This window comes from Helicoverpa armigera, chromosome 6 (assembly GCF_030705265.1).
Source record: "Helicoverpa armigera isolate CAAS_96S chromosome 6, ASM3070526v1, whole genome shotgun sequence".
Lineage (NCBI taxonomy): Eukaryota > Metazoa > Arthropoda > Insecta > Lepidoptera > Noctuidae > Helicoverpa > Helicoverpa armigera.
In genome coordinates, this window is record NC_087125.1 from 9,652,284 (window position 1) to 9,671,976 (window position 19,693).

At 33.8% G+C, this 19,693-nt stretch overlaps 3 protein-coding genes across 3 annotated transcripts; 1 reads left to right on the forward strand and 2 right to left on the reverse strand.

Moving 5' to 3' along the window:
• Positions 1 to 57: 57 nt before the first annotated feature.
• LOC110371079 (transcription elongation factor S-II) lies at positions 58 to 1,518 on the reverse strand. The gene is made up of 2 exons (XM_021327168.3): positions 1,314 to 1,518; positions 58 to 1,069 (listed from the first exon to the last, which is right to left on the reverse strand). The coding sequence occupies exons 1-2, from the start codon at positions 1,380 to 1,382 to the stop codon at positions 266 to 268; spliced, it is 873 nt and encodes a 290-aa protein (XP_021182843.2). The 5' UTR covers positions 1,383 to 1,518; the 3' UTR covers positions 58 to 265.
• Positions 1,519 to 7,223: 5,705 nt separating this feature from the next.
• L(2)34fc (lethal (2) 34Fc) lies at positions 7,224 to 15,560 on the forward strand. Its single transcript, XM_021327196.3, has 5 exons — positions 7,224 to 7,306; positions 9,490 to 9,662; positions 10,953 to 11,120; positions 14,361 to 14,461; positions 15,357 to 15,560. The coding sequence occupies exons 2-5, from the start codon at positions 9,504 to 9,506 to the stop codon at positions 15,427 to 15,429; spliced, it is 501 nt and encodes a 166-aa protein (XP_021182871.1). The 5' UTR covers positions 7,224 to 7,306; positions 9,490 to 9,503; the 3' UTR covers positions 15,430 to 15,560.
• A 58-nt stretch (positions 15,561 to 15,618) lies between these two features.
• Positions 15,619 to 18,998, reverse strand: LOC126056761 (MKRN2 opposite strand protein). Its single transcript, XM_049850762.2, has 4 exons — positions 18,657 to 18,998; positions 18,499 to 18,576; positions 18,145 to 18,352; positions 15,619 to 18,060 (listed from the first exon to the last, which is right to left on the reverse strand). Exons 1-4 carry the CDS (start codon positions 18,779 to 18,781, stop codon positions 17,824 to 17,826), a joined length of 648 nt encoding a protein of 215 aa, XP_049706719.1. The 5' UTR covers positions 18,782 to 18,998; the 3' UTR covers positions 15,619 to 17,823.
• Between the last annotated feature and the right edge of the window lie 695 nt (positions 18,999 to 19,693).

Here is a 19,693-nt window from a genome sequence, read left to right on the forward strand (position 1 = left end):
ACATTTTCATACTAAAGGGTTATTGAATAACTATAAAATAAATAAAATATATTTAAATTCACTTAAAGCAGATTCATTTATTTAAGTTTTAAACTAAGATCACCTTATCTACTAAACATGATTCCATAGTCAATGACAGTAGTAAGGTGTTAGAATAGCAAAAACAGAAACCATAATTCATAATAAAATGTAATATTATACTGATACAATACAGTATCATATTGTGTAGGGTACACTAGTCACCTGGGGATGGTTAAAAGCAGTCTTAACAGAATTTCCAGCGATTGCCGCACTCATTACAGAGCACAAATGTGGTCATCGGTTCATCAGAACTTCTGGTCTGCAACTGGTTGTATGTGCAATTCTTCTTTTTGCATTTACCACACTTGAGCATCTCAGTCTTAGTACCTTGTACTGTGGCCAGCTGAGCATCATCAATAGCCTCCTTGATGAACTTCTCTCTAAGTTTCTTCATTTCATCACTCGCCATTTCCTCCGGGGTCATCTTTGCAAGTCGAGATGCTGAAATGCAGCCATTGAGGAAGTTTGTACGCAGTGTTGGATTTTTTGGGTCTTTCAAGTTGGCCACTCTTGAGCGTACTCTGTTCTTGTATCTCATATCAGTATTCTTAAACTCTCCATAAATGCATTCCTCTAATTCTTCAGCAAGTTCCTCGGGGCTGCCGCATGCGTTTGGGTTCTCACCATCAACTTTGAGGGCTTGTGTAAGAAGTTCCCTACACTTGAGCCTCACAGCATCAGTAGTGTTTGATGGAGGGAATGAAGCTGGCAGCTTCTTATCTTTTTCCTTGTCGTCTTTCTTATCTTTATCCTTACCATCCTTTTTAGATTTAGAAGAGCTGCCATTGTCTTTTCCAGGTGTTCCTGGCGTTGACAAGAACTTTTTCCAGTTTTTAATCAGAGTTTTGCATAAAGATATTACCTCTTCATCCTTGCTAGATTTACGAAGATTGTTCACTGTCATGCCTATTCTTGTTTTCGTCAATACATCCAAGTTGATAGCCATTGTCAGAAGGGTTTTCAGCAGATCTAATGCTTCTTCTTGACCCTAAAACAATAAATACACTCGTTAGCTCGATCACTTCTAATTGGACCAGTATCTAAGCATAGCGTCCGGTGCTATAAAAATAAAACAATAACCAGAACGCACGAATATTAGGAAGTTAGCTAAATGTAGGCCACATATTTCAGTTGGACTTGTTTAGGAGATTTGTCGCGGTTATTTAAAGATAATTTTTAGGCGGAAAATGTCCTCAGCTCCATAATTTCGATTCCTAAAATATTAGACCCACCGTGCCATCCGCCGATATCATCTTAGTCAATTTCTTTTGTATTTTCATAATATCCTCTTCCACGCTCATTGTTACTGAGTTTTATTGAAAACAACAGGTTCCCGCCTATATTGCGAAAACAAATTGTAGGAAAAATATTGATAAATCGACCACCACACCGAAAATATAACTAAAGCATAGACAAACTAGGCCGCTTGAAGTCTAGAATCGCGGTATTATGACAAGTTATGAAAAAAAAGTGACTACGTTCCAGTTCGCTATAAAACGGTTGCAAAGCATTCATAGCTATGTAATTATAAGAAGTTGTACGAATAGATGCATTATAAACCGTTTATCGAATAACAAAAAAATTCTTACGTATTTTTAAAGGTAGATTTTGAGTTGTGAATTCCTGAAAATATATTTAATTATATTATTTAATCAGTTTATAAGTTTTTCACATGCTTCACATACTGTTCTCAAATACATTTGTACTGGAACACGCTCTTATTTTTTTTTGTACCAATTATTGGCAGCCATGTCTTTTTAGCTAAAATCTTTTCTCTGCTAAAATCCATGAGGCCAAATAATTATTTATTAGAAATATAATTGCCATAAAAATACATGTTAATGATATTTTTGGTATTTGCGATAAGAATAGAAATAATTTTGTAAAGAATGTTTTCCTTTGACCATAGCGAGCTGACGAAATAAAAAATAAGCAATTTTATTTACACTTTTATTTTAGACAGGAAAGATTTGTATGTATGTAAATAAAACTTTAAAACTACTGAAACAAATAAAAAAACAGGCTAACTTTCTTCCAAGGAGATCTTTTCCTCGGAGCGCGGGTTAAATCGGGAGCGGAAGCTAATCAATACTTGGGTATTTAAAAATTAATAAAATTAGATAGAGACTGTTTGCAATATTAGAAAACTTTCTACTGAGCGCATAATAAGTGTGGGTATTATGTTCGGTACACATCGGTAAATACGGTCTGTCTGTTCCGGCTTACGTTTGAAATGGCTGAACTGTTTTTTTTTCTGAATAGTATAGAAACACAATTTTGCTAATATATAAAAGCCTTTTGGCGGTATCTACTTTCACTGATACATAGCGGATGGAAGAGGAAAGACTAGGTACTTTTTACTCAGATGCGGAAAATAGTTCCTTGAACGTGGGGCACTGCTATAAAACATGAAATTCAATTTATTTTTTACGACGCATCGATATATTGCACTAGGCAACCACTCGTACATTCTTATCCGCTTAAACGAAGAATTGTTAAAGCTTAATATCTACTTTTATTATTTTTTTGTCAATTTACCGGGAGTAAACCGTAACATGAAAAACATATCTAATGCGACATCGAAACCGGTATCTTCAATTTACAAGAGACTTTACAACCGATGAGTACCCGTGCATCGCACTTACTATAGTACTATGACTACCTATAGTAATTGCGATGAACGGGCAAAATAAGTTGGGTACCAACACCATTATAACATCATGAGAATGTCCTGGATATGAGTTCGGAGCAAAGCAAACGTGCGGCTTAAAGACGCAGAACCGACGAAGGTAACAAGCAGCGTAACTAGTGCGTACGATTAACAATAGAGGGCGCTTTGCTTCAGTTTCTGTGTATTATTTCAGTTTTCGTTTAGGTACTATAATTTACGTTTCAGGGTAATACGATTAGTTTATTAAAAATTGGGAATAAAAAAGGGTCCCAGTTTTGTCAGGGTAAGAACTTCTTTCTCTTCTAAAGAAAAATGTTACTAACGAAAAATATCTAAGTACTCATATATTTTTTTACTTAATTTACCTTCTCGTCAAGGGTAGGTACATGTTAGAAGAGAAAAAGAGGTATGCTAAAAAAGGGGCAAATTACCCCAAGAACGCCACCTAACATACCTTCTCGTGGATACTGACCGACCATCCTTCAACTTATGTTCCTAAGTACCTATTAATGTTCTGAAAAACTGCATGACCCTATGGTAGGGTTTTATTGGATATTAGAGGGTTTTATTATATCTACGTTATTTTTATACTATAAAATATAAAAATATTATTTTACCATTTAACTTTTATTGGTATTTTAAAACTTGCTCAATGAAATGCCTACAATGACTACCTACCAAGCAACTCATTGTCACAGGTTTTATACCTCACTTCTATTAATGCAAGGGAATTCACCTATTATGTTCTATGCCTGACACATCTGTTGTTGGTTATAACTGCGCTTGCATTTGTCCCAGGCGCAAAACTCTTTGTTTTTCGCGCTTATTTTCCTGATCACTTGAGGTTGCAGTAGGTACAGGAAATTGCAATTAGGTAGCAATTGAGCAATCGTGAGAGTTCTTCATACCTTACTCATGCCAGTTCTTAGGGAAACACGTTAGTCAGATGTTGACGAGGATGTTTTACACAAAGAACTAGTAATTACGGGAATCGAACGACTTTAGTTTAGATTTTTAACTAGGTACCTAAGTTTAAATGGTAACTCAGGTGGTTCGTAAAGGCTCCTTCTGAGATTTTCGTATCAAAACTAAAATGTACTTAATATAGATATCAGTGAAGAATCCCAACGGGACTAGATAGTTTAAGTTATGAAAACGACATTGCCACTTATTTTCACTAAAACGACATTGCCACTTATTTTCACAAAAACTATTTTTACTTCCAGTACCTACGTACATCTTATAGCGAAAATTCTCGAATTTTATTATGTTGAAATGTCACGTAGCAAAAAATAGCAAAAAATAGGTCATGCTTCGTAGTATAGACGTAGTTGACACGGCGTAGCAAGCTTCCCGCCTACGCCGAACGCCGCGTAGTCCTTATTCGAGTAGTTGCTTTTTTACACGCTTTTTATTAGCTTCACCTGTATGTTTGTAGGTTTGTATGTTTGTATGTTTGTTTGTAACCGACTTCTTTGGGCGCGATTTTGACCCACTTTAAACGGCCAGATTTCGTTCAAACTTTGTAGTTTTATTGAGGACCGATGACAATACACTAATTTGATAAAATTATTCCATTTTTAACCGACTTCCCAAAAAGGAGGAGGTTACACATACACATCGATTACTCCGAGGTTAATAGACCGATTTACGTGATTCTTTTTTTGTTCGACTCGGAATAGCTGCCAGTTGGTCCCATAGTCATCAGGTCAGGATCTGATGCTGGAAACCCTGAGAAATCGAGGGCAACCTTCAAAACTTGTAGGCATACATAGGGTAAAAACTTGACACTCAGGTGTACGCCTAAAAGCACTATTCAACTGTGAAGATTTGGAGCTGACCTGATGATGGAGACCAGAGAGGGTCGAGGGAACTCGACAACTGAATATGTAAACTACCTCGTGTTTGGGCTTAAATTATTTGTATTGACAATTCCTTTGCAACAGTGAAGGTTTGGAGCTGACCTGATGATGGAGACTAGAGAAAGCCGAGGGAACTCGACAACTGAATATGTAAACTACCTCGTGTTTGGGCTTAAATTATTCGTATTGACAAGACCTATGCAACAGTGAAGGTTTGGAGCTGACCTGATGCTGGAGACTAGAGAAAGTCAAGGGAACTCGACAACTGAATATGTAAAATACCTCGTTTGGACTTATATTCTTTGTATTGATGAGAACTTCCCACTTGTATGGATAGTGACAACTATTCGTATCACTGAAAAGCTTTAAATAAATAACCTTTTTACAAAAAAATTAAACCGAGTTCCCAAAACACTAAAAAGCAAAAAAAATAACTAATTTTAGGTGCATCGGCCTAGAAGTCGGTGGCAAAATTAACTTAGTAACATCCATTAGACACCGACTTCTAGGCTTTTCAATTTGCAAAATATGATCTTTGTTAATTTATATAATTTTCATCTATAGTTGATAAGGTAAGAAAAATAATTAAAATTTTCTAGAATTTTTCTCTACAGTCGATAAGGCAGGACTCGATGTAAATTTTTATTTCCAATAATTATCTTTAGCCGTTTTCTCTAATATTGACAAATTTTTGTATACTAAAGAGAATTTTAATTCTACAAAACAAATAATAGTTTTAAAACAAACTAAAAAGTAGAAAATAAATAATAGTTTAAAAAAACTAAAAAACGCGCTTTTTATAGAAAAACGAACTAAAAAATAGGAAATAAATTTTAATGAATTTAAATTAAGAAAAGAGTGTTAAAAATTTCAATGAATATAAATTAATAATAGTGTGAATACAAAAAAAAAATATTAAAAAAAAGCGTGGGGTGCTTTTTAAGATATTATCGAAATAAAAATCACTGTACTCATATCTGTCAATAAAATATTTATAACTATTGACACCATGCACTGGGGTGCATGGTGTCAATAGTTATAAATATTTTTTTTTGTATTCACACTATTATTAATTTATATTCATTGAAATTTTTAACACTGTTTTCTTAATTTAAATTCATTAAAATTTATTTCCTATTTTTTAGTTCGTTTTTCTATAAAAAGCGTGTTTTTTAGTTTTTTTATTTCTCATGATGATATTTTACAATTCATATTTTGTATGAGCATGAAGTTTTGTTAGCACCATGACGCTACATACTTGAAATGACGAAATAATGTCTCATGGTTAGTAAAACATACTTTATCATCGTGGAAAATAAATATTGTGATTCCTGACCCGTCATGATTGTAAGTACGCAAAGGTTTAGTTACAAGTCTATTTAGACTGTAAATAAACATCTCGTCTCAGCCCTTCACGGAAAACAGATGCTAGATTTGGCATGAATTGACATTAACTCATCACAATTATCTTTCATGGTATCATCGTCATAATCAAATTAAATCTAAAACAACCAGAAAGAACCAGTAATAGTTTTTATCCGGCTGCCTTCAAGTCGTTAAAGTTAAATTGAAACCTACCTACTGACAGTTCACAGTTTTTCTCAAAATTACTCTACACTTCGAAAATTGATTAAGCTTACATAGTAAACAGATGTTAAAAAAAATACGTTTTTGTTGATAAAAAAAAACGAAATACCAATCCCACCAGGATGGCTTCTGTAATATTAAAAAAAATATAAAAGTTACATATTTTGGTACCTATAATTCGTTATTTCCCTGAAATATGTATTACAGATTTCTATACATCCTAAGAATCTTAACATGCGGGTTTTATCATTAACTATAAAGCTAAAATTTATTAAATTTGAGGAAAACATCGAGGAAACTCGTATTGCTCTTTTTTATCACAAAAACATACGTAACCTGCAATAACGATTTACTTAGATCATGCTATTTTGATAATGTTGAACTATATGTACGAAAAAGTTATAAAAAATATGGTTTTCCTTATATAAATTAACATAAATTAAATAGGACACACCTATATACCTACAGGGCTCGCCTTCATAGTCTTAGCTGAGATCTTTGTGTATTACAAAGATTAAAAAATATAACAGAAGGGTCCCACATTAAAAATGTACGAGCCCCTATTTTTGTCCCTTAAAAACCTTGCGGCATTATCGAATTTAACTATTATCAATGTTATAATACATAGTAGGTACCTTTAATTTGCATTGAACTGATATTACGTAGAAGTTACCTTAAAAGATTATGCGTACGGATGATGCAAAATGGATAGAATTATAAAAAGAAATAGTTTCAAACGCTACAGGTAGGTACAAAAAATCGGTTGATCCACACTCGTACGTAAAAAATAAAAGTGTACCTTTAATTTAGGTAGAATATCCAAAAAATATCAGGTAGTCAAAAACGATATATTTTTCATGTTACCCACATTTTATTATTAATTGTATTAGCGACATTACAAAACAAAAAAGATTCTGAATCGATGGAAAAAAATCAATGCAGCTCAGAGTAACGCCTTCTGCCGCTTAATCTTTGGCCTTCTGCCCTTCCATATTGGCTATGGTTGCGTTACCTATATAACTTGCTGGTTACCAACTTTTCTGTTTGTAACCGTTCACACACTAGCCGAAGCAAGCGGCGCGCGCGCTTTTGAAATAAATCAAAGGTAATTATTTAAGCTATTTTATTATTTATTTATTAACAATAACAATAATTTATTATTAACATTATTTTGTCATAAAGTGTTTTCATTGTCAACTTCTAAAAACAAAGCACGTTATAAAGCATCTAAACTTCGTAAGAAACAAATAAATAGATATTTATTGATGTCTTTTTAAATTAGTTATGTGAATTTTGTAATATTGTTTCGATATCAGCTGATTACCATGTTTCCAAAATTTATGCCAACGTCAGCGAAGTATTTATTTATTCAAAACCAATATTTCTTAAATAGTTAATGAGATGCATGCGTCAAGAAGCTATTTATTTAAATAAAATATGAAAATAGACCAAAGGACAGAATTAATTAAAATTAGGTTTTCAAAATAGAATTATATTAGGTAGACCTTTATCTAATTGTGTCATTCTTTAGTGAGAAAATAATTAAATTTTTGCCTTCTAAATTAGATATTTTCAGCCTAACTTGAATCTTACTTGAAATGTACGATCTGTGTAAAGTTACAATGACTTGAGTTTTTCTAACAATAATGATCTCTCAGATTGAAATATAAAAGATAGATTAAATTTTGGAACTAGGAACATACTGCACGATATTTCAAATTCATGCCTGCTCATTCAAATGCAAATTGCTTGGTCATCTCAAGCAATGTTTGTTGTAACGTAAAAGGCAATAGTGGCAATAGTATTAGTTAGTTCGGCATGATAGTGGACAATAATTACAACACAGATCGATGTCCTTTCTGCGTCATTGTTTAACCTAGGCCTTCTTGCTAAATACCGATACTCAGGTCAACTCTAATTGGATGATGTTGCACTGCACGTCTGTCGTAAAAGGTTATAACTCTGTACTTTTAAAGAGAAACATGACACGATCGTTTATTCAATTTGCGAAATGCATCAATATTGCATAGGTCTTGAATGCGTCTTCTTGACAAATAATAAGCACATAGCACATACCTACATAGATACCTATATGATAAGTAACAAGTAATTGGTTGATGTAAGTTTGATGTTTGAATTTTGTAATGAAATTGAAATTAACTCTGTAAAAGATACTGAACTTTATCAATTTAAAAGATTCCGGTCATAATACTTACTTCCTTTGTCCTGCCTTTTACATTCATAAGGACCAATCAACTACTTCCTCAGTGCTTTGATTCTTTAGGTTTAATTTTGTCTCTCGATCTCTTTGTCAAAATAATGAACACACGATCATTAGTAATTTCATAATTGACATATTAACGGTACCTGTTGTATTGGTTTTATTTATTTTACGAGATTTATGCAAGCGTGCGTCGACAAAGTTTGTTGATCGTTAAGTTACGTCAGAACGTTTGTGGGGAACCTGTCTCCGAGCCGTAGCTTTGCAAGAGCTTGAGATCTGAAGAACCGAAAGGACCATGACCCGCTTTCGTTTACTTTGCATTTATTTCGACTTAGCTTCGGATGGAATCATGTTTTTGTACCTATCTAAAATTATGCGCATCAATCATTATAGTCATGGCCTAAGCTTAATGATTTATACAACGAATCAAAATGATCAATGAAAAACTTGTAAATGTTAAGTATGACATAAAGGTTGGATTGATGAGGTCTTATTAAAAAGGCATGTTATTTTCCACAAAGAGACAACGTCCTTTGTAAAGTGGTGCTCGAAATTTCGAGTTGTTCCGAAAATTGCCGGTACAACAAATATTGCGAAAGCACTCTGTGACAACATTATTTGGCATGTTTTTATTCCACTTATATTCTAACTAAATCAATATGCTCTAGCTTGAAACATCGACTACTAGGGAATCCCTGAGTCTTTATCACATCGAGGTGCTATGAATTTTCAATGTTTCACATTCCTTTTAATAATGAAAATACATGTAGATACACTATGCTGTGGGTCAATAAACGCTGTACTTACGGTTTAATCGACCAAGGCTAAAATACACTTGCTGCAGTCACACCGAACATTTGTGATCATCCCAATCAAAATTACAAAAGTTATTGTGGCGCCTAGTTACTGAAATATGTAAATAGCCACGTTTTATGCTAGCTTTCAAGTTACATCTTCATTCAATAAGACGTTATCCAAAGATCCCGTCATCATGATAAGTGATAATACAATAGGGACAGGAAGATGATGATGTCGGAAATATTAAAACAAAACCTCTTTTTCAGAAAACAAAAACAACATGTGGGCTTCCTACGTAGTTCTGGCTGTGTCCCTGGTGGCGGCCGCCAATGCTTACTCCACCGGTGCTCCAGAGAGCGTCTGCCAAGACATGGTGCCCAAGCACCCGGTGCCGGCGCAGTCCTCCCCCTCCCCTTACACGATCACCACTAGCACTAAGGTAAGTCGTATAATACGGTAGTTTCCAACGAGTCAAATTCATTACTTTTATTTAACTGTCAAAAACTGTCACTTTCTTTGCAATATGTATGTAAGCGCAACTTATGACGTCACAGATTTTTCACATCAAACTGGATACTTATTTAGCTTATATTATCAATAAAAAAATTTAATCAATTATTCCATCAAAACGATAAATGGAAGTGACATTATTTTTAGATGCTTCACTAAATGAATATGACAACGTAATTTATTTTTGACCTAGTCATCCACCCAATTCTGGTCATATTCTGGTTGTGGACTTGTTAACATCGGACTTTGGATCCACATTGAAAAGTATGACGAAATTAGAATAGTTAAAGTAATCTTGTAGGCAAGCAAAGTTGATCAGAGTGTAAATAAAAATTATGTTACATTTAATTTATCTACACATAGGTACTTATTTATAGTTCGATATATAAAAAAATAAATAAAAACAAGAATATTGGTCTTCTGCCGGCCGACTAAAGTCTCAGTGTGCGCGCGCTTTAAATTGCCTCCCAGATTTTTTTCATGCTTTGTAAAGTACCTAAATAGTCTGATGTGGTTACAGTAACTTACGGATGCAAACGTTATAAATATTATGTCAGAGAAAAGTAAATATTTTTATGTCTCACCAGCAGTACACATGTATTAGGTATACACTGCACGTGAGTTCATTTTCCGCGTAATTACGAAAGAAAATCAATTTAATGTATTATTTTAATAGTTTTTCTTTGTGTATGGACCTGTAACATAACATAAATAAACTTAGAACACTGATCCTTACATACGAACTGTATAGATATGCCTAGTTACTAAGCTTTATCTTTGCAAGTTGAATTGAAAGACGTCCCCGTGTGAAGTGACCTTTCTGTGAAAATGCGAAATTATCGATTAATCGAAGTTGAATGGCAAATCGGTCGGTTGTCTCTCATGTAGCGTGTTTCATACATTTTCCCAAGCGAGTGCTTTTATTTTAAGGTAGTTAGTAAAATGTCAGCTATTTTAAGTAAGCACTTATAAACTAGCAGAATTATATTAGGAAAACTTTACGGTTGTTTCAGTCAAACAATTTTAAACTTTATTTATCGAAATTAAACTTTGTTGCCTGAATTGACATATCATATAATATATATGTAGTTCTATTTAGGTGTTACAAATAATATTCCACAGGCATCCTTTAGAAGGTTTTTAAGAGAATGAGTCAGCCGAAATTGTCATAAAATTAAAAGCTTTGAAGCTTGTTCTAAGTTTTTTTTCTCTCCTACAGACTGTGAAAGCCGGTGCACCTATGGAAGTTGTGATCAGCGGCAAGGCTCCCTCCAACACCATCCGTGGACTGCTGCTGCAGGCCCGCCAGGGAGACAAGATTGTGGGCAAATTCACATTGAAGCCCAATGATCCCTTCGCGCAACTGCTCAACTGTGGTGAACCTGGCGTAAGTACATACATACAAATGGAACATGTTTTTGTTTTTTTTTTATGTAGGAAAAAGGTCCAGAAAAATAAGGTTTTAATCTGATTTTCAAGGCCGTAATGCGATTACCATAATCTGCATGTTTTTTTTTTGTACTGTTTAGGTATAATTTGAGCGTTGTAGCTCATAAATTAAGTGGTATTTGCATGAATTCGTCCTTCAAAAGTTTCGCATAACCTTACGGTTCGGTTAACATTTGTTTTTGTTAGGTAAATTAAAATATTATGCCTAAACTTTATTGTAACACAATGTTATTTTGTAACTGAGTCATAAATGACACGTCGAAAATACTGAATTACATATACCATTTTATAAATCGGTACCTACGTAAGGAAGGAAGGAAGAGGGAAAATGTAATTTATATAAAATTATGCATAATTATTTACAAATACAGTATTATTAATGCATCAACTGCATTATCAATAATTGTGATTACGGATAGGTACCTATTACCTACCTACATGTGTTGTGTACTGATGCGTTCGAATGATATCTGAATCACATTAAGCTTTTTTCAAGCAGGAAGTTATTAGTTTACCTGCTAGCTATTCAATGAATTCTCTTTCTAGCGATAAGAAAATTCACAAAAAACATTACAATCAATTGCGGTAAAAAATCGCTCACTTACGATATTTTTTTAGGCCGAATCTAATTATCACGTTCTAGGCTGTTAACTTATAACGTAAATAGGTGATTCATGTTAAAGTGTTGTCCACAACAATAGGGAGGACCAACTTCCTGAAACATTGTTATTATGTTTGTCGTAAACTTGATCACGCAATCACGTATCTATTGAATGTTGAAGCTTCAAGATTTCCATTGTCAATATTTTTTTTCTCTATGGTCTTAAACTTTTTTTTAATAACAGATTTATGAAATGACTTAGGAATATTCCATACATATGAGATAAAAAGAAAATGTAGTCGTAATTCCTAATTTAAATACTTAGAAGCGTCCACGACCTACTCGATCGTAAAACCTTGCGGAATGTTTTTAAAACATAAAAAGTTGCATGTCATAGTAAGTCAGCGGGTTAACCTCAGTTACTAACGGTGGCTTTCTGAATACAGAATTGAGGCTAAGTATTTCCTAAGCCTATGTATTTACATAAAACTATAGGCATAAGGACAAGGACCCATTTATCAATACTTATGCGATTTATTTCCCAATAGGCACACCGTACATGTATTTAAGACCTCCGACGAAAGATATGCCTGCTGAACATGGTATATTATTATGGCAATGCAACAGTAACATTTCATACTATTAAAAAGTTACTCATACCTAACCAATACCTAACTAAGCATGACTTATAGCTTTTTAATAAAAGACCTTAAAATAATGAAGGCAGGATGTAAGTACCTACTTACCTGCACAAAAGAGCACTCAACTTAAGGTTGTTATCGTACTTAACTTAAAAACAGTAGTTTTTTTTATTGAGGAAAACATGTATTTTTTTGACGTCTTTAGAATTAGGCTTTGTTTTCCTAAAACTTATCAATTACTATGCAGGTCGTTACCTTGTGATAATAATTTGTCAGAATGAATCTGTCGCGTCGTTTGAATAGCCGTCACGATTTTATATTTCCGCAGTGACATGATCAGACATTATTATTTAGTGCTTCATATTATAATACGTTAACGTACCTCCCTTACTATTTGAAACATAGTCCTCTTAAATACAGACTGGTTGTTAAGCCCCAAACGGATTTAAAACCTTTTTTTAAGTCCTGTATCCTCTTGCAATTGTACAGAGTTAACAGAGATAACATTATGGTAATAGCCATTAATTATGAAGTAATCAGACTTTTTTTAAAGTGGTGTATGTACTTCTAGCCCTTCCTTTGTTGATTGATGATTGTTGACATACCTTGATCTTAAATAGGTAGGTACCTATATGTTATAAATAGGTACCTATGATAGAATTCTCAAAGCTGTGTTGCACCATTCAAGGCTATTGTTCGTAAGAGGTCGCTAGATTTGGTAGCGACGCACGGGTCAATATTGTCTGTCATACTGAGACAAACCATTAGCACGTGTCGAAAGCGTTATTTTTGACCGTAATAAGGCAGGCACTATCGTTTACTTAATATTTATTAATAATATTTATTTTGGAGCAGGAGTTTTCAATATTTTATTCATTGCTTTGCTCTTAGAAGTTATAGAGCGACCAAACCTTACGCACAGTTAATTTAACAGACTCGACAGTTGTAAATTTTTTGCGAACAAAATTGTCAAAAGCAACAAATTGTCTGCATCCGAGGACACATTAACCCTTCACTCAGGTTTAAATACAATTATCGTCATTGCCAAACAAAACAACGGCAAGCAGTCACTAACGTACTTTGTCGGCATTTGAACTAACAAAAACATAGACTAGCGCCTATATCAATGAGGTATAATATGAATGGGAGGTTGCATGCACCTTAATTACGTGTAGATTGTTTGTTAATCCTCGCCATATTCATATAACAAAGTACAACACATTGATTAAACCTATAGAGGTTGTATATAGTAAAACGTTCGTGTCGTGGTGCATAGACCTATTACACAGTTGGAATTAGGCCTTGACCGGGTAGAAGCAGGGTGTTCAATCTTTATAAGTATAGGTAAGCGACAGGCGAATAGAATTACTCCTAATCAAGCTATAAGTATACTATTCAATCAAGTGCTCAAGAGATGGCCTGAATGGAGTACGAAAGGCGTGTCATTTTATTCTAGTTAGCATGTAAGATAGATAATGATCATAAACGGAAGTTAAGAGCAGTTACTGTCACACGTCGAGGAACTAAATAGTGAAGGTAAACCTACAAGGTGCAAGGCGGGTCGCACTTCTGCGAATTATTGCTATCTGTCTAGGGGCCGATATATTTTGTCCCAGATTGCGATAATAACGCATGTACGCTCGCCTGCAATTATCTGATCAAGTTACACAATTGACTGTAGATTACAACTAACAAGGCGCCAATTAGGCATCCTCGGCTATATTTAATTTATCCTTATTAGACATTGTCTGTCAGTACTTATTTTTGTTAGGTTTAAACAACTATTAGGTACATACAGGACGTGAACGGAAAAAAATATTTTTGTAGGTATTAGCTATACTATTCTACTCTCAAAATTGTGATCATTTTCAACAGAGAAGTAACGAGCATTGTCTACCTTTGTATTAATTTAATTGTTTTGAATGTTTTCTTATAGAATGCCGTCACTCACAAGAAACACAATGAGAAGTTCGACAAACAGACTGTCGCGTTCACATGGACGCCCCCTGCAGGCTTCAGCGGCGAAATTAAATTCAGGTAACAACAGACTTTATTTTTTTATTTAGATTTCCCGCGATTTCACCCGCGTCCCGTGGTACCGGTATAAAATATAGCCTATTTTACTAGGGAAGAGAAGCAGTCCGCAAATTGACGCAATAGTTTCGGAGGATACAAACAGGCAAAAAAAATGGTTCCTCTTCCTCTATATTATATAAGTGAAGATGAGCTATTTGGACCAGCTTTGCAGTTAAAGAAGACAGTCTGCGTCCTGGTAATATCCCCAGAAATGCACATTTTTGGGGTTGTCAATTGTTTAATCGAAAATTGGTTACCTATTACTGAAAATGGAAAGCTAATATTAACGCATGGCACACCGACTATGTATGAGCATAATTGCCATGTTATTTTTGCAGCAAAAGGTAGCTAAAATACTAGACATTTAAGCCAAGATATAAAGGGACAAAGGGGCGCCTTGGGGTTGCACAGGTCAGGAGTTTATGACCCTTGAAAGTCATTTGAGACAGACGAACATACATTATGTACGAACACGAACATTGCAATTTCAATTAGCAGGTCTGCTGTGTAGGTGTGTTAAGTGAATTAAAGAGTTTCTATCCTTTGTTTTGTAACCAATTTCGTCAATTTACGTTGAGTATAAAAAGAAATATTGTAATATGAAACTGTAATTAATTATACGTGTTGCCATTCGCAATATGGTTAGGGCTTATGTTTCTCCATAATTATTTTAGATAGGTACACCGCCTTTGACGAGAGTACTTTATTGAAAGTCAAATCAATTTACCTAAATCGACTCATACCTACTCATTTATAAAGGTACCTAAATTTATAGGTACTTAACTATATATTACTAGGCCAGACATCTGCCTTCGTAGTTTTGCGACTTACTTTATATTGTCTTTCTGTTTTCCAGAGCTACCATCGCCCTGAACGGTGCAGTCTTCTGGGTCGGCGTGGAATCAGCCCCCGTTCAAGTTTCCAGCTAATTTATTTGTCTAAGCACCAAGAGTATTATTATTTTATAATTTATGTCTTACACCTCTGATATTATTGTTTGTCATCAATGGACAGTCAATGTATTAGATATTTCATAATAAAATAAATATTTTTATTAAAAGGCTTTATTTTACTATTTTTAACTAATCGGTCTAGGTACAATAAAATAAAAACAATGGTTAAATTTTTAACAAATACTTTATTTCAAACATAGCACCTAGAATTTTTGTCTTCGAGATCCATTTACAAAATTCAAGTCTCAATAAATACAAATAGAGTAGGGTAGGAACTAGGAGCTTGTATCTACAGTCAAACAAAGGTTTATTCACAAAATATCACTGGCATACAGAAAATTTTATTTTCAATATTCACTTAAAAATACATTTAGGCTTTAACATTACACGGCAATTCAAGGGTTTAAATTACACCCATGGGAAGACAAGGCATTTTGTTTATTTAATTTGAACACGCAACATAAACGTTATAGTTTTTAATTGTTTACACGTAAGTAGATTCATAACAATTTTACATAAAAGCCACTATTAGGCCGAAATTACCTAATAAAATTTAGATTTTAACACAAACCTAGATAAAGCTAATTAATCATTCGAAAGCGAAAGAAACATCTAATTGTCGTGTCCTAAAAATATGATGCTTATACTGTAGATACATGCCTGAAGCTTTCAAAGACTTATAAATTTAATCCAATTAGTCGGGTCTAAAGGAGTCTTACAAGATATGCATAGATATTCGAGTATCAATAAATGTGCGTAACACGGAGAAGGGGACGGACTTTTGGAATACAATGAGTTATTATATCACAGTTCTGTTATTATAGCCTTTTTATGAAGGTGATTTCAGTCGTTGATAGACGTTCAGCACGATATTAGAATATTTCTCCCCTTCGCCTTATGCTTACGCTTATGATTACGCTTCCTACATTCCGGGACTTTAATTTTAAGTCTTTGAGCAAGCCTTGTAGAAAATAAAGCTCGAATTCTATTCACGTTGAAGCAATTCCCATACAAACCGCTACACACTTTGATAAACAACTATTGTTACAATCACTCTCACAACATCTCAAGTCTCAGTTGTGCCAACGTACTTCTTAGAAATTCATTCATCATAGGAGTCTATTACTCATTTATAAAATGAATTTATTAAATGAGTACAAATAAACATTTTGTGAATGAGTAACTACAAAGCCTATGTGAATGACAGTACATACTAAGCATTAAATAAATAGTAAGTAGGTAACTGGGCTAACAATACACAGACTGCCTTATCGCCACAGCAATACTATTCTTTGAGAATCAAAATACAAAATAAAATGATTAAGTAAATATAAAAAAGTACAAGTGAAATTCATAAAGTGTCATTATAAAGAGAAGTTTCTTTTTATTTATAGCTAAATTATTATTCATCTGCAGTAACACGAAATGAGATCAAACTGCAAATAAAGTTGATACGCGACATTCACGACTTTCGCGAAAGTAGCTACATGTTCCAATGTTTAGACAACACGTGTGAAACTGAGACTTGCAAGTACATAATACAACTACTTCAATACATTCTAGCAACTATAGAAGATGATATTGGATGAAGTACCTATGAATATTCAATGAGTGTTATGTAAATGTATAGAAAACAGTAATTGACAACTACACTACATGTAATTCCATTATTACAGCCACAGAATTAAGTTATTATTATATGATTGTTAATTTAAAGTAAACTATGTGTTGGAAGATTTAAATTGCTGACAAATCATGTATTAAAATGGATGTTATGTGACATAGCATTACTCGGTAGAGATGGGCCATGCCACTGGTAATTATACTAAACATATTATATGGTATTTATCCTGCAGTTACACAAATATTACTATTTATCATATAGTTACAAACTGGCAAGACAAGGTCGTAATATAAAAATTGTGTGTGTTATGTGTAAAAGGCAATTTTGGTGAGTGTTAACATCATAATACACACATACAAACAATGACACATACATCAACCACTGACTCAATCTCCTTTACTGTTCTGATATAAATATTATCAGAATAGGTCACCTAAGTATTTATTATCAGAAGAGCTTCCTGCTTGCTCAATACATTAGACAGCCTCCTTATTTGTACAGATGCATATTGAATCAAAGAAAATGTACCATCTCATGACATTTTAAATAAATAATAAATACTTATCAAATAAATACACCTACTTTATACATAACATATTTAAAATTGTAATCAGAAACTAAGTTGTCATTGGTCTAAAATAAATGCACTTCAATTTAAAAGTCTTATACCTAAATATAAAACATCACAGTTAATACTGAATAAGTAGTAAACAAATACATAGAATTAAATTGTTAATTTAGATAGGCTAGCATTGGTTTTGTATGAAATAGTTTTGCCTTTTGAGCTGTCTATACAGAGAGATGTACTTTCCTGCAGCAGAGGTTCTTGGAACTACATACTGTTTACAAAACAGTTTGGGATCTCGAGCCTTCTCAGAAAGCTCCCCACAGTCAAGTGCTCGCAAGAATGCGAGGACAAACGTGAAGCAGTTATGTCTCTCCTCATTGTACCTGTGAGCTTCCCACAGAGGACTTTGACTCACCTATAACAAAAACCAACTGTTTAAAAGCAATTTGTGGAATGATGACAAGTTCAATAATATCAACAAACAATAATATTGTCATACCTTGAGTAGAACACTGTCCCATATCTCATTCCACAACTCATCAAACTGCTCTAACAGCAGACATTGGTCCCAGTCTGAGCTAGAGTCAAAGTTACTCCATTTCTTGGTCATAGGGTCCACTCCATGGATTCCCTCCTCACTAAACTCCACAACAAAGCCCTGAGAGTTAGTCACTCCTATGTGCAAATCTTTGGAATTATAGTAGTCACTGTAAAGAATGAGAAATCATGTAAGCATAAACGTTTCGATAAGGTCGTGAATCATTTTAACGGCCAATAACTTCGATCGGATAAATAAGTGTGTTTGATATGTGAACTGTTTCTATGTCACGTAGCACATTATTTGATCACTTACTTGAGAAAATCGCCGTGGGTTGGCTTCATAACTATTGCTCGAGGATGCTGAGATGCTTTGACGAAGGGGTAGGGAACCCTGGAACCAAAATAGGGCGCTTAGCAACAACCTTCATTAGTCATGTTATTCTAAAAACCGTTACATAAACGTATTGTTACCTGAAAGGTAGTAGATTATAGTCATATCTATCCAGTTTTTGTTCACACACAGGACATTTTTCAGGTATTATAGTACAAAATACTTTGTGATCACAATGGTGGAAACAAAGAATACCCGGATCCATTTTCACACGATGAATTCAACAGATTTTTCAATGAAACTCTCACTAGTAATGATATCACTACAATCGTTAACTATTACAGTTACTTTCAAGTAAAACGAATCCCTAAACAAGCGCAAATTAACTTAATGACCAAGCAAAAGCTAAATGAGAACCTCATAAGAACTTGGCCATTGTCCACCTTTCACAACTCAAACTCGATTCTCCCTTGATTGAAACCTTTCTACAAAGCAGGGTAAGGGCCGTTCAAAACCTTGTACATTTTTAATGACATAAAACTATTTGCGAAAATATTCTAGTTTCATTCAGATTATTTCACTGAAACTTGTTGAATAATACATAAAAGTTTTAGTAAGTGTCTATAAATGTGCTATTTAGTTCCTGCTTATCTGGAAATTAATATTCACAGACCAAAATGTATACTTGCAGTGTCAAGCGTTCTGAACGTACCTTTACGAAAACGAATGTGATTGGCTGGAATTACAGCTGTGAACAGATGATTAAACTTGGACATCTTATTGGTGGTAATACCATTTGTTTCGAACTCTGATTGGAGAAAAAGAAATTAAGTTTTCGGCGGCAATATTTAAAATTAAATGCAGGCAAATAATGCAATGAACTGCGGAAAAAATATTTTCGATCTGCGAGTAATAACTAGGTACGTATTATAATTTGGAGACCTTCTTTCTTTTATACACATAATTATATTTCAACACGTAATGGTATGTTTTACTGTTATTATTTTTATGAATTAACTTCTTTGATATTTATCACACCAAAAATCTAAGTAAATAATTAAAGTAGCTTCGAGACAATGATAGAAAAAAATCAAAAAGTGTCATCCATTTTGCGTTTATTCATTTTTTGAATAGTACCTTCTTATTACAATTAAAAAGCAAAAAAAGCGTTTGTCAC